Genomic DNA, 11,937 nt, shown 5'->3' on the forward strand with positions numbered 1-11,937 from the left:
GCCGGCCGGTGCCGCTCATTGGCCGGGCGCGGGCCGGGCCGCGCTGTGATTGGTGGGGGAGCGGCCCCCCCCTCCCGCTCTCCCCCCGCTCCCCGCCCGCGCTGTCTGGTGCATGGAGTATTGCGGAGTGTTTCCCCCGGCGCGCGGGCCGCTCGGCTCCCGGCCCCGCGGGCGGGCGGGGGAAGGGGAGGAGGCGGTGCCGGCTGCTGCTGCTGCTCCTGTTCCTGGCAGCCCGGTCACATCGCTGCTGTCTGCGGGAGCCGCACCATGCACGGCTCGCCCTGCTCGGAGATGGGAGATGCGCCCGCGGTAAGCACCGCACCTCCGGGCTGCGCGAACGGCGGCACGGAGCCGCCTGGCTCCACGGAGCCTCCGCACGGGCGGCGAGAGGGGTGGGCGCCCCCCGCGCCTGGGCAGTGCGGGGCGAGGCCGGGCACGTGCGCTCCGGCGCCGCGGCGATGGGCGGCGGGCAGAGCAGGGCAGCGCCGTGAGGCGCCCGCGACGGGGCAGCTGGTCCGGTAGGACCGTTACCCGCTCGGCGGGCGGGCAGAGGGCGTGGGGGGTCCGTGGGGACCGTTACCTGCCCGGGGTGGGGGTCCGTGGGGACTGTTGCCTGGTAGGATGGGGAAGTGGGGGTCCGCTGGGCCCGTTACCGGGGGGGGGGGGGGATGGGCGTCCGTTGGGCTCGTTGCCTGCCCGGGGAAGGGGTCCGTTAGGACCGTTGCCTGCCCGGGGTGTGGAGGGATGGGGGTCCGTTAGGACCGTTGTTTTCCCGGGGTGGGGTGTGTGGGGGGGTCCGTTGGGCCCGCTACCCGTCCGAGGGGAGCCCCCACAGGGGCGCGGGCCGGGAGGTCGGTGTTTTCCCGGGTCACCTGCCGGAGCGGGCGGCGGCCGTCGCTCCGCGGCCGTGCGGAGGCGGGAGGGAGGCATGGCGGGGGCTGGCCCCTTCCCGCCATCCCCGCCCTGCGAGGCGCGCCGCCCGGCCTCCCGCGGCGCGGCGGCCGCCAGCCTGCCCCGGAGCGACATGAGGAGTGGGCGGCCGCCGCGGCGCGGGCATGTGGGGACGCCCCGCCGCCCTTTCCCGAGGGTGGCGCTTCCTCTGCGGCAGCCAACGGCGGTTTGGCGCGGGGGAAGCGGGGCCGCCGAGGAGAGCTTCCCCTCGCCTCCTCCTGCCTTCATGTATTCGCCTCCTAGCTAGGGATAAAGGGGGGAAGGGGAAAGGATCCAGGCCCGAGCACTGCAGCGCTGTGGGGGATCTCCCGTCCGCCGGCTGCGGATCCCCGCCCCAGCCAGCTCCCCCGCTGTGCCCGGGCACATACAGCCGCAGCGGCCTCGGCACCCGGCGGGGTGATCTGAGGACAGGCGGTCAGGCGTGGTTAGCCATTTCCCTGGCAGCAGAGAGAGCCTGGGCTTGAACGCTTGCTTTGAGAAGGCTTTCTTCTCTCCCTGCTCCCCCCCCCCCCCATATATATTTTGTTCGTATTTCTTTAGGGAAAACTGATATCCTAAAAGGCGAACTTTAAAAAAAATATATATTGGTTTGGTGTCTGCAGTCAAGGGATTCTCAAAGTCTGTTTGGCTTCAGTGCAGAACCTCACGTCATATGGCTCCTATTTGATAGGCAGTCTAGGCTTGCAGGCTACAATTTTTTGCTCTCATTACCCTTTTCGCTGTTTTTCAATGAAAATGCTTAAAAGTCTTTATCAGAGCAGTTAATCTCTTAGATTCCTTTTTTTGTTTTTTTTTGAATGCTTTAACCCCTTGCTCCCCCCGGTCCTGACATTTTCACATGTGGTACCTCTTCTAGGTGAAAGACCTCTGTGGATGCAATACTAGCATTTTTGATTCATTGTGTTTAAAATATTTGCCAATGCACATCTCTGTAATGGAGGCAGTGTCCCATAGTAGTGTATCTTTGTGACGCTGCTGGGCCAGGATTGATCCATTGTCACTTACCTCATGTCAGTAACAAAACTCTCGTTGACTGCAGTGTGTAAGTGATGTCACCCAGCAAGCATAGTTCCATGTAGGGCTTTTGGCCATAATGGTGTGGTGGTGCTCACTGCTGCTTTTATAATCAAAACCCTTTTGCCGCAATACATAAGCGCTCTGTATAACAGCATGGGGTTCAAGAATCTTGGTCCATGCTTCTGAATCCCAGCTTTTACATCTAGTTTTGTGTGTGTAAAGACTGAGGAAGTTTGGATGCTTAGTTGAGACTGAAGAGGGATGAAAGCAAATAGAAGTTAGCATGTGAGTGATAAACGAACAACACACCATAGTTTTTGGTCACTGCCATATGCACTGTGAGGGCTTTGTGAAGTTCAGGAACCCTTTTCAGAGAGAAGTCAAGAGGTTTGCACGCACATGCATACCCTCCCCCCCCCCCCCAATTTTCTATGATGTTCCAATTTGGAAACAAATCAATACGATTAAATTTGTTTTCATGTTACTGATAGTGCATTTAGGGATATCTAGCACCTGTGTGGTATTTTGTGTTTTAAGATACAGTACAAATAATTATTCTTCAAAGTGCAGTGGGACTTTTTTTCCTTCCCCCTCACTCCAGTTTCCCTATTGGTAAAATAAGATTAAAATGCTTTGCAAAGTGTGGTACCCTGAATCAATGGTAGAACAGGGATCAGACCTTAGAGCACCTTACTGTCAGCTGAGACTTATTTTTCTAAATTATTACAAGTATAAGATTACTGCTAAATAACAGTCTTTTGGGTCTAGGAAATAGCTTTGTTTTAAACTTCACTTTTTCATGTTGGAAGTTGGGATTCTTTTCTTTCTGCTTGTGTGCGGGTGTGGGATGTGTTTATTCACAGCAATGTAATCCAGGGAAGTAACTCTGAAAACCTGAACTACATGCTATGTATATCAGTTCCTTTCCTGCAAGTCACTTTTTTTTTTTTTTTTTTTTTTAACAAGACTAACAGGGATGGGGAGACAAGCCGTGCTCTGGTTGAGGGTGAGGGTGAGAGTTGAGCTGATTGTTAAAAGTTTTGCCTCAGGCATAGGATCTATTTCAGATGACCTTCATCATGAGCAGACAGTATGTGGGTGGTGTCAGCTTTGTTTTCTGACTTGTCCTAACAGCCAGTAATCTGATTACCTTTAGGTTGACATTGCTGATATCTATGAGTCTATCCGGGAAAGACAGCGTCATGACAGCGAAAGGTCTACCTGCAGTACCTTAGAGAAGAATGACATTGAAGCCGTTGAAGCGCTTGTTTGTATGAGCTCCTGGGGTCAAAGAGCACAGAAGGGTGACATATTAAAGATAAGACCGCTTACACCCTTCTCAGATTCAGGTGATTTCACAATGCACGCTGAAGCTACGTCTGAATTACCAAAGGATTATTTATCTACACTGGTAAGAAAAACATGAATGCAAATAAATATGTATGACATTTTGACATTACATCCCTGCAATGTTTTAACTTAGCTGGAAAAAACATTTGTCTTGCTTCTGTATGGAATAGGTACAGTATAGCCAGCAGTATGTTTGTGTGTGTATATTAATACATAGAATATTAAGGTGTCCATTGTTGGGTTTGGGTTTTTCTGCTGTCTCCTGAATAGCATATGTAGTGCTTTGATCTCTTGTTAAGTCTAAGTGGGAAAGCTTTTACCACCAGGGTATTCACTTTGACAAGTGTGCTAAGAAATCTTATTTGGATGGTTATTATAATTTTCTTGGAGTACTTTGAGTAAGAGAGTGGCAGAATGAGCCTCAGCAACTTAGCATTGATTTACCTGCAAGGACTATAAGAAGAAGACTTTTGATGACATTTGGTTTCACTTTAGTGCTGTATGAGAAATCATAAAAACTAACTAATTTTACTATTTCATAATGGTAACTTGTACTATGTGTTTCTACATGTAGTCTATTGTTTCTCCAAAGTATTGGTCTACTGTTGCTGACTAATGTCAGTTGAATCACATTTTTTTGTTGCAATTTTTGTGCAACAAAAGAAGATATTAAGAAAGGGCTTTATGCTATTCAGGCTTTAGAAGGTTACGATGCTTATTTCAACCAGTAGGCTTTTAGTATACAGGTATGTCAGGAAAAAGAAGAAGAGAGAGTAGAGGAAAAAATTGAGATGGGATGACAGCTGGTTAATGGGCTTCTTTTGTCACGCTCCTGCCTCTTAGTATTGGAACTGTCTCTCCAGCAGCATAGGAAATAGGCATGAATTTTCAGTGTCAAAGAAGGAAGGCGATGTGGTAGCAGCAAGAGAGCATAGAGAGAAATGGATAAATAAGAGAAGGGAGAGCATTTCCAGTTGTGTTCATCTCAGCAGTWGCCATCAGTTCATTGGGTAATCATTAATAAAAGATATAGGTCTCAATGGAAGTTTGAAATTTAAATCGCTATGTATTGCTAATTTATTTTCTGTGAACAGCAGAGAGGTCGTAGCATCTTAATAAGCTGCACTCGTTACTGAGGAGAAGAAATGAGAGTTTTCTTGTTGTACAGTGAGTTGACATGCAATGTTTTATGCAGGTTTACATCTGCATCATTGTCTTCCTTTTATTGGTAGAGTTTTGAACCTGTTCAGAATGGCCATCAGATGAGAAGTGTATGCTTTAATCATAGTTTCTCCACTATGCAGGCTTTCAGAAACTTGAGGAGGATAGTTTTATTTTCACAGTAAGGTTGCGGAAAATTGTCCTATAACATTGCACTGTTGTATAATGATATTTTCTTTTTTTGCAGTGTATGACCCCTCCTCACAGCCCTGACTTTGTTGAGATATCAGCTGCTATGCTCCTCTCCTCACAAGTCACTTATTCCAAACCGAGGACTGTCATGGCAAATACAGCTGCCTCTTCAGTCACATCTGCGACCTGTGCATCTCCCATAACCAAGCCATCAGTTATAAACATGGAGAGACAGTGCAGTCAGAAGCCAGTGATATCTGAATCCTTTGCCCCTCAGCCTTGCAGGGCCATGGCGACAAGTGTGATACGTCACACAGGTGACAGTTCTGCTTACCAACACATTCCTGCTGTGCAAGAGAAGACAAAGGTAACTTCAGGCTACAGCAGTTCCGAAGATTGGTGTGGAGCAGATGACCGAAGACGTTCCAGACTGCCACAGGACACGCATGCTGCTGATGGTTTAATTAACAAAACCACTCCAGTACCTCAACCTTATGTGCATGACTCCAGTGATATTGTGACCAATAAGGGACAACTACCAGTCCGGCCTGCTTCACCACAGACCCACTTACCAAAGAATTGTGAGAACGACTTGCAAAAAAGAGCTACCTCAGGGACACCTGTCCCTGTTTCAAGCCCCCAAGTTCTCTGTCAAATGATCCCTTTAAATGGACAAAGCAGTATGATTAATGCCTATGTCAAGCCTTCAGCTCCAACAGTTTCAACTCCAGTCAAACCAATTTTACCACAGACAACTCCTCTTTCTCAGCCTGTACTCATGGGACCTTCTGTGCCTCAGGGGACTGTTATGTTGGTTCTTCCACAGACTGCTGTCACACAGACACCACAGTGCCCACAAACAGTAATGACTGTTGGGAGCACCAAGTTACTGCCCCTTGCTCCTGCTCCTGTGTTTATAGCTTCTGGTCAAAGCTGTGCCCCCCAGATGGACTTTTCTAGACGGAGGAATTATGTTTGCAACTTTCCAGGGTGCAAGAAAACCTATTTCAAAAGTTCCCACCTCAAAGCCCACCTTCGCACTCACACTGGTATGTAAGACACGAAAGTCCTCTGTTGCTATGGCTCTTGCTTACATTAGGGTGTTGAAATGTGCTGTTTTTCTGGGGTGGGAGGGGAAGAAGCAGGTGATTGGGAAATGTCTACTCGTCTTGGAGAATGGAAGAATGTTCATTCTCTGTGGGCAAGCGAAACAAGATGGACTTTGTTCTGAGACCTCAGCCGACCTGATAATGTTAGCTGAATTTCACAGGCTTTAGGTGGAGCAAAGCTTAGCTCTGTGTGTTTGTGTTTAGATATGAGTGGAATTCTGACATTTGGAACTAGTGAATTGTGCAAGGTTTTTTGTTTGTTTTGTTTTTTTGTTTTGAGTATGGGAGGAGTTTGGTGTGTAAATAAACCATAGCAGGTAGTTGGTCTTAATTCTAGGGGACAGTGAGCTTCACATAGCTGAATCTACTTAAAATGGTTGATTCATGAGTAAAAGAAAAGAAAAAAATTAATTTACTGCACATTGCTTTCTAGAGTTTTGTCTAGGCTAAATATGTATGTATTAAGATTTTGGGCTACTGTGTTAGAAGGTAGAGCTGCTGCAGGAACATAGTGGATCTATTTAGTTGCTTAGAGAAAGGGAATTCTAAAGGTAAATAAATGTAATTAATATGAGCTGACTTGCTCCATAAAATCTGGTTATCTTGGAGACGGTATAAACGTGTTTTACTTATCCTTTTCCTAGGTTAGAGATCCTGTCATGTTAAAACTCAATTTTGAGCTCTTGGAAGGAGTTGCTCTTTATATTGAGGGATAGTCATAGTGGGAGATTGGTACAGAATAGCTCATTCAAATGTTTGGTTAAACTTTGCTTTTTCCTTGGCTTCTTTCCCTCACCCTCCCTTCCCCCTGCAGACAGTGTGGTTTACTGGATGTCAGCTTCTGTGTCAGGATTGGCATTAATTTGCTAGCTTATCTTTAAAATTGCTTTGAGAAAATAGCTTAAACCCTGAATGAAGCTGATAATCTTTGTAAACCGGAGCCCAGAGGTAGAAATATGCTTCTAGTCCTTGCTTCTGGTTAGAGAGTGCAAGTGCTGCAGGCTCCTGAATTTACCTAGCACAACAGGATAATTGTAGAGTAGGAACAAGGTGTCTAATTTAGAGCACATACTGCTGCACATCATAAGGAAGCTTTGTGTCCCCCTGTAACATGATTAAGACTGTAGCCACCTACATGGGAGGTGAAGCACACTGACCCTTCACTAGTCAGTCAGCCTTACAAGATCAGTGGATAGAGCAGTTTATCTGTCTCGTCCTCCTTTCCTTCTGCTTATTGACTGGCTAGGTGGCATTGTATATACCAAGTGTCAAACTTAACTCTCAATATGTGAAATGAGATAAAAGTTCCCTGTGGTGCTTCCTTTCTGGTGGAAACTTGTGTTCTGCTCCAAAGTGTTATTGATAAACTTGGGCTGTGTGATACATATTTATGTTGAGGTTTGTGGGGCCTGCAGGCGGTGGATCTTGTTGTTTAGAATCGGTCTGATGTTAAGCGGTCATCCAGGATGAGCAAAAGTTAATGTTGAAAGCCTTCATGACTGCTTTTCATTCCTGGGCATCCAGACCTCCCATAACCATCTGTAGACTTCTAGGTATGTGTGGATGGCAGGATAGGCCATTCTTTAGTAGTCACTGACATGATGTATTTGTGTGTAGAAATGGATCACTTTAGCAGGACTCTGAGGCTGAGTTCCAGACTTCTTTTGCCTACAATGTTTGCTAATGACACATAGCAGTCTTTGAGCTGCCGTCACATAGGAGGGATGGGGGGAGGGTGTTGCTTCTAGTTCAGTTGGAAGATAACATAGCTTTGTGAATAGTCATTTTCACTAAACTGTTTTTTGGATATCTGGAAAAACTGGACTTGATTAAAAAAGGTTTAAGGAGATGAGAGAATAAATAAAAACAAAATCTATGATTTTCTCTAAAACTGGAATACAGCTTGTGTTTAAGTTAATGTTGACTGCACATGTGAATTGTTTTGTGAAATTCCTCGGTTGTTGCAAGGTGGGGTATAAATTAATTCTTTGATAAAACTGTAACATAGCAAATAAAAAGTAAGTTGTGTTTTTTTTTTTTAATGTCCTACAGGAGAAAAGCCCTTCAGCTGCAACTGGGAAGGCTGTGATAAGAAGTTTGCCCGCTCAGATGAACTCTCTCGCCATCGTAGAACTCATACAGGAGAGAAGAAGTTTGCTTGTCCTGTGTGTGAGCGTCGCTTTATGCGTAGCGATCACTTGACAAAACACACCCGCCGCCATATGACCACAAAGAAGATCCCCAGCTGGCAGACGGAGGTTGGCAAACTAAATCGAATTGCCGCAGCAGAGAAACCGAAAAGCAGCAGTGCTTTGAGTATGCTCATCCCCATGCCATCATCTGTCTGTCAGGGCTAGTGTGAGAAAATACCTTCTCCACAAACTGTCTGAAAGTCAGGAAGAGCTCTGATGGTTACAACAGAACTGTCAGTGGCTCCCCCCCTCCCCCATTTGTGCATACTTTAGTTTCCTTCAGTTTAGGTCCTCAGTTAATAATACTGTGTGAGAAATCTCTCGTATCTTTCCTCAGTCCCTTCCCTGTCTATTTTTTCAAGATTTGTGCAAATGCAATCACCAGCACTTCAGGAAAGCAGAACTCTTTGGAAATTATTTTGGCAATAGTTTAAAAAGATCACTTGTAATGCTTGCTGTTAATATTTTGATGGACAGTGAAACAGGGTGATTTTTAATTTTTATACTAGTATTTTCTATACCAAATATATTTTGTATTTATTCATTTTGGTCTTGATATGCAGGCAAATTACTGGCCTGCATTAGAAGGGGTGTGCAGGATGAGACCCAGGGTTTTTCAGTAAGCTTGAAGAATCACATTCAGAGCATTTTATAAGCATGTAATATTTGATACCTCTGGTTTTGGGGGTTTTCATGCTTTTAGATCCTGAACCTGCAATGAGCTGGTGCTGTTAGACCCTCATTGTGCAGGTGATGTAGGAAGACTGAGGTCTAAGTGTGTCACCTTTTAGAAACACAGAATGACTTTATTTTTTGGAAAAGAAACATTGAAACCCTCAACAGTTTACTCTTTGCAAGTGGAAGCCATTGTGACTTTTGGTAGAAGTTTGGCATACTGGGCATTCCTGAGTCTGCACTCCACCTGAGCAAAGTTTGGAGGAGCCAGACTGCTCTGATGGATGTAGAAGCACAAATACTCATTAGAAGCTTTGACACTAAAAATTATGCTTTCCTTTCAGTCTACTAAACCAGCATATCAAAGTCTACTGAAAAATGCAAAAACGGCAACACAACCCATGAATAATTAGCTGGGTCTCTGTTTATATTATTTGGAATACAGGAGAAATAGAAAATTAAGTTTTTTTATGTATTGTGGATGCTTGTGCACCTTATAGAAAATTGTTCAAGACTTCCATTTACCTGTATCAAAAGCACCAGAAGTAGTACTATTCTGTTTGGACTTAAGAAATAGCCACCATGTCAACTTGATGCTCTTCATGTGGCCTTATACTTCTCCACAGTACTTTGTATACAAAATCACCCTTTTCTATTAAATGAGATATTCTCCCTGTTGAATGGATTTTCTTTTACACCAAGTGTAAATATGCCTAAAAAGCAAAATCACTGGCTGCAGGAGTGCTGTGTTGTAATGGCAAAGTATGAGTAATAAAATAAAATACCCATACACAATCAGACTGCTCAATTTCCATGTTGCAGATAGATACATATGTGTATCTATAGCAAGCTGACAGCAGAGTTGTAGTGCTGTCAGGTGCCAGGTGTTAAACAGTTCCTGTTATTCTGCTGGGAGACAGCACCATGGTTGCCAGAACAGACATTAAGAGCTCACCAGCTTAATGAAATATTTCTGTATAGTTTATTCCTCCTGGACTCTTCCTACCTTCAGCTACTCCTACACTGAAGCTCAGTTAGGCTGAGCACTGATGAGAACTCTTTTTTTTTTTTTTTTTTTCCTTCTCCTCCTGGATACATAAAATGTAGATAACTAGGAATGCACTTTCTATTGCACTGCTTCATTGTTCTGAAAGCCTAGTCTTGTTTCTCAGTGTGTGGGTAAAGCATTGTTCTCGTCAGAATAGGTGCAGATTTGCTGTTTTTATCTTGCACTCTGAAATGAGCAGAGGCCTGTTTTGGTTGAAAGCAAAGTATGTCATTATATTTACAGTTAAAGCTCTAGTTGTAATTATTGGTAACAAATTTTCAAATTGATAAATTAGAATACTGTGCTAAGCGTACTAAAGTTTGTGCCTGACCTTTAAAATGTCCAGATGTTATTCACTTGACACACATTGTAATCCCACTGACCATGGTGTGCGTATTGGTGAGTGTGTGTGGATACGCAAACCCTGCTTTGTACTCTACAAAGGGCTTTGTTGAAACTCCTCTTTCTGGTAAAGTGAATGCTTGGAGTGTTTGGTTTTGTGTCAGTATTCAGCTTCCCGAATTTGTGTTCTGCTCTTCTTTGCTCAGAGGGTCCCTAGAGCAAGAAGATTGCCTTCCAGATACCATCTTGGCATGGTTATAACTGGTGGGGAGGAGGAAGGAAAATTTTAATAAGAGCATTTTGTCTCAATCTCATAGCCATTTAAACCTCCCCCTAACTAACAATTTTTGGCATTTGTCTGAGCAAAACTGTTCGGAAGCTCTTGTTATAGTTTAGTAAGTTGTCATGTTAGTTGATTGCATCATGAGGAGAAAATGGTGAAGAATATGGAATTTCATAAAAGTGTGTATGGCATATGTGTGTCATGATACAGAAATTTATGACTCCCTGGTGTTAGGTTTATCTGACCTGTGATTCCTTACAGCCTGTTTGTGAGGTGTGAGGCACGTGTTGCCTCTTATCTGTATCTGGGATCCTTGTGAGTGTGCATGAATAACTAAGCCACAGTGTGGCTGTGTCTGCTCTCAGTTTACTTTTTCTATTCCTTCTTGCTGTGTAAGGGTTATTTATGGATTAAGCATGACTGGGATAACTGCTCCCTTTGCACTTTATTGCCTGAACAACATTGTTCAGTCTCTTTATTTTAAAGAAATGGAATCACATTTTTGTACTTGTTTTTACATACTTTTTATTTAATAAAAGTTAATGTGGCTGTTTTTAAATCATAAATTTGTAAATATTCAAGTTTCATATAAATGTCTATTCCAGAACTATGTAAATACATCTGGTTTAGGTTATGTATCTAAACTAGTGGAAGACTGGGGCCCACTAGTTCACTTACCTGTAAATGCAGGACTTTTTTTGGTCATTTTGTAAATTGACCAGTGCTTGTCCATTCATAATTTTACACGACACTTCTATATTTGGTAGGATGTGTATATCACCACCATGGTTTTTGATTTTTGCATGCCTTCTGAAAACAGGAGTCTTGGGGTTCATAACTATGTTCTTCTAGCATGGCTTCCAGAAGTTAATCAACAAAAGGTTGTCTGAGTGCTACTCTGTTAGTGTTGTGAGCTCTGCATGGCATGAATGGTAGAAATAAAGAAGAGATGAGAATTTGACCCAAAAGATGGCTGCATTATCCCTGGTTCTTCCCATTTTGGTGTACTAGCACTCTGTGGTGGGGAAGTCTCTCTGACAGACTGGGTATGACTTCTAAGTCTCAACTGAGAAAGAGGTGTTCAGTAAAGATGGTGACAGCAGCAAAAACTACTTTTTTTTTTTTTTTTTTAAACCATCTCAGCTGTTCCCTTTCCTCCAACCAGTTTCCAAATTGCAGCAATGCTATTTTAGCAGAGTCATGTTTTTAAATGTCAGGTTTTGGCCTCCACTAAATTACAATGGCATGGAAATAGGGATGGACACAAGTGAAGCTTAACGGAAGGAAAAGGGGAGATGGTGTGTGGATACCAGCTTTCTGCCACAGCCTTTGAACGCAAGGTGACCCAGTTTCTGTAGTCATAGCCTGTCAAGAGAGCTGCCTTGGAGCAGGGTCTCAAGGCTTTTTCCCCGCAGAAGAGCATGTCATTGTTGCAAGTGCTTGGAAGATGAAAAGATATCAGAGATGGATGGTCCTACTTCTCCCTCAAGAAAACAACTGGAAGAGAGGTTTTTACTGCAGGCTCAATGCTCTGAAGAAGTCCTTCAGATTTAAGTTCTTCAGATTTCCCTAATACATTTCTCAGTCTCCCTGTGGGAAGACATCCTGTCTGTCTGT

At 44.4% G+C, this 11,937-nt stretch overlaps 1 protein-coding gene across 1 annotated transcript; it reads left to right on the top strand.

Annotated features, from left to right (window-relative positions):
- Nucleotides 1-120: 120 nt before the first annotated feature.
- Nucleotides 121-11,265, top strand: KLF11 (Kruppel like factor 11). The gene is made up of 4 exons (XM_026077006.1): nt 121-309; nt 3,125-3,379; nt 4,727-5,720; nt 7,833-11,265. The coding sequence occupies exons 1-4, from the start codon at nt 268-270 to the stop codon at nt 8,135-8,137; spliced, it is 1,596 nt and encodes a 531-aa protein (XP_025932791.1). The 5' UTR covers nt 121-267; the 3' UTR covers nt 8,138-11,265.
- The last annotated feature ends 672 nt before the right edge of the window (nt 11,266-11,937 follow it).

The sequence above is a fragment of the Apteryx rowi genome, unplaced genomic scaffold, assembly GCF_003343035.1.
Source record: "Apteryx rowi isolate R43461 unplaced genomic scaffold, aptRow1 scaffold_445, whole genome shotgun sequence".
Classification (NCBI taxonomy): Eukaryota; Metazoa; Chordata; class Aves; order Apterygiformes; family Apterygidae; genus Apteryx; species Apteryx rowi.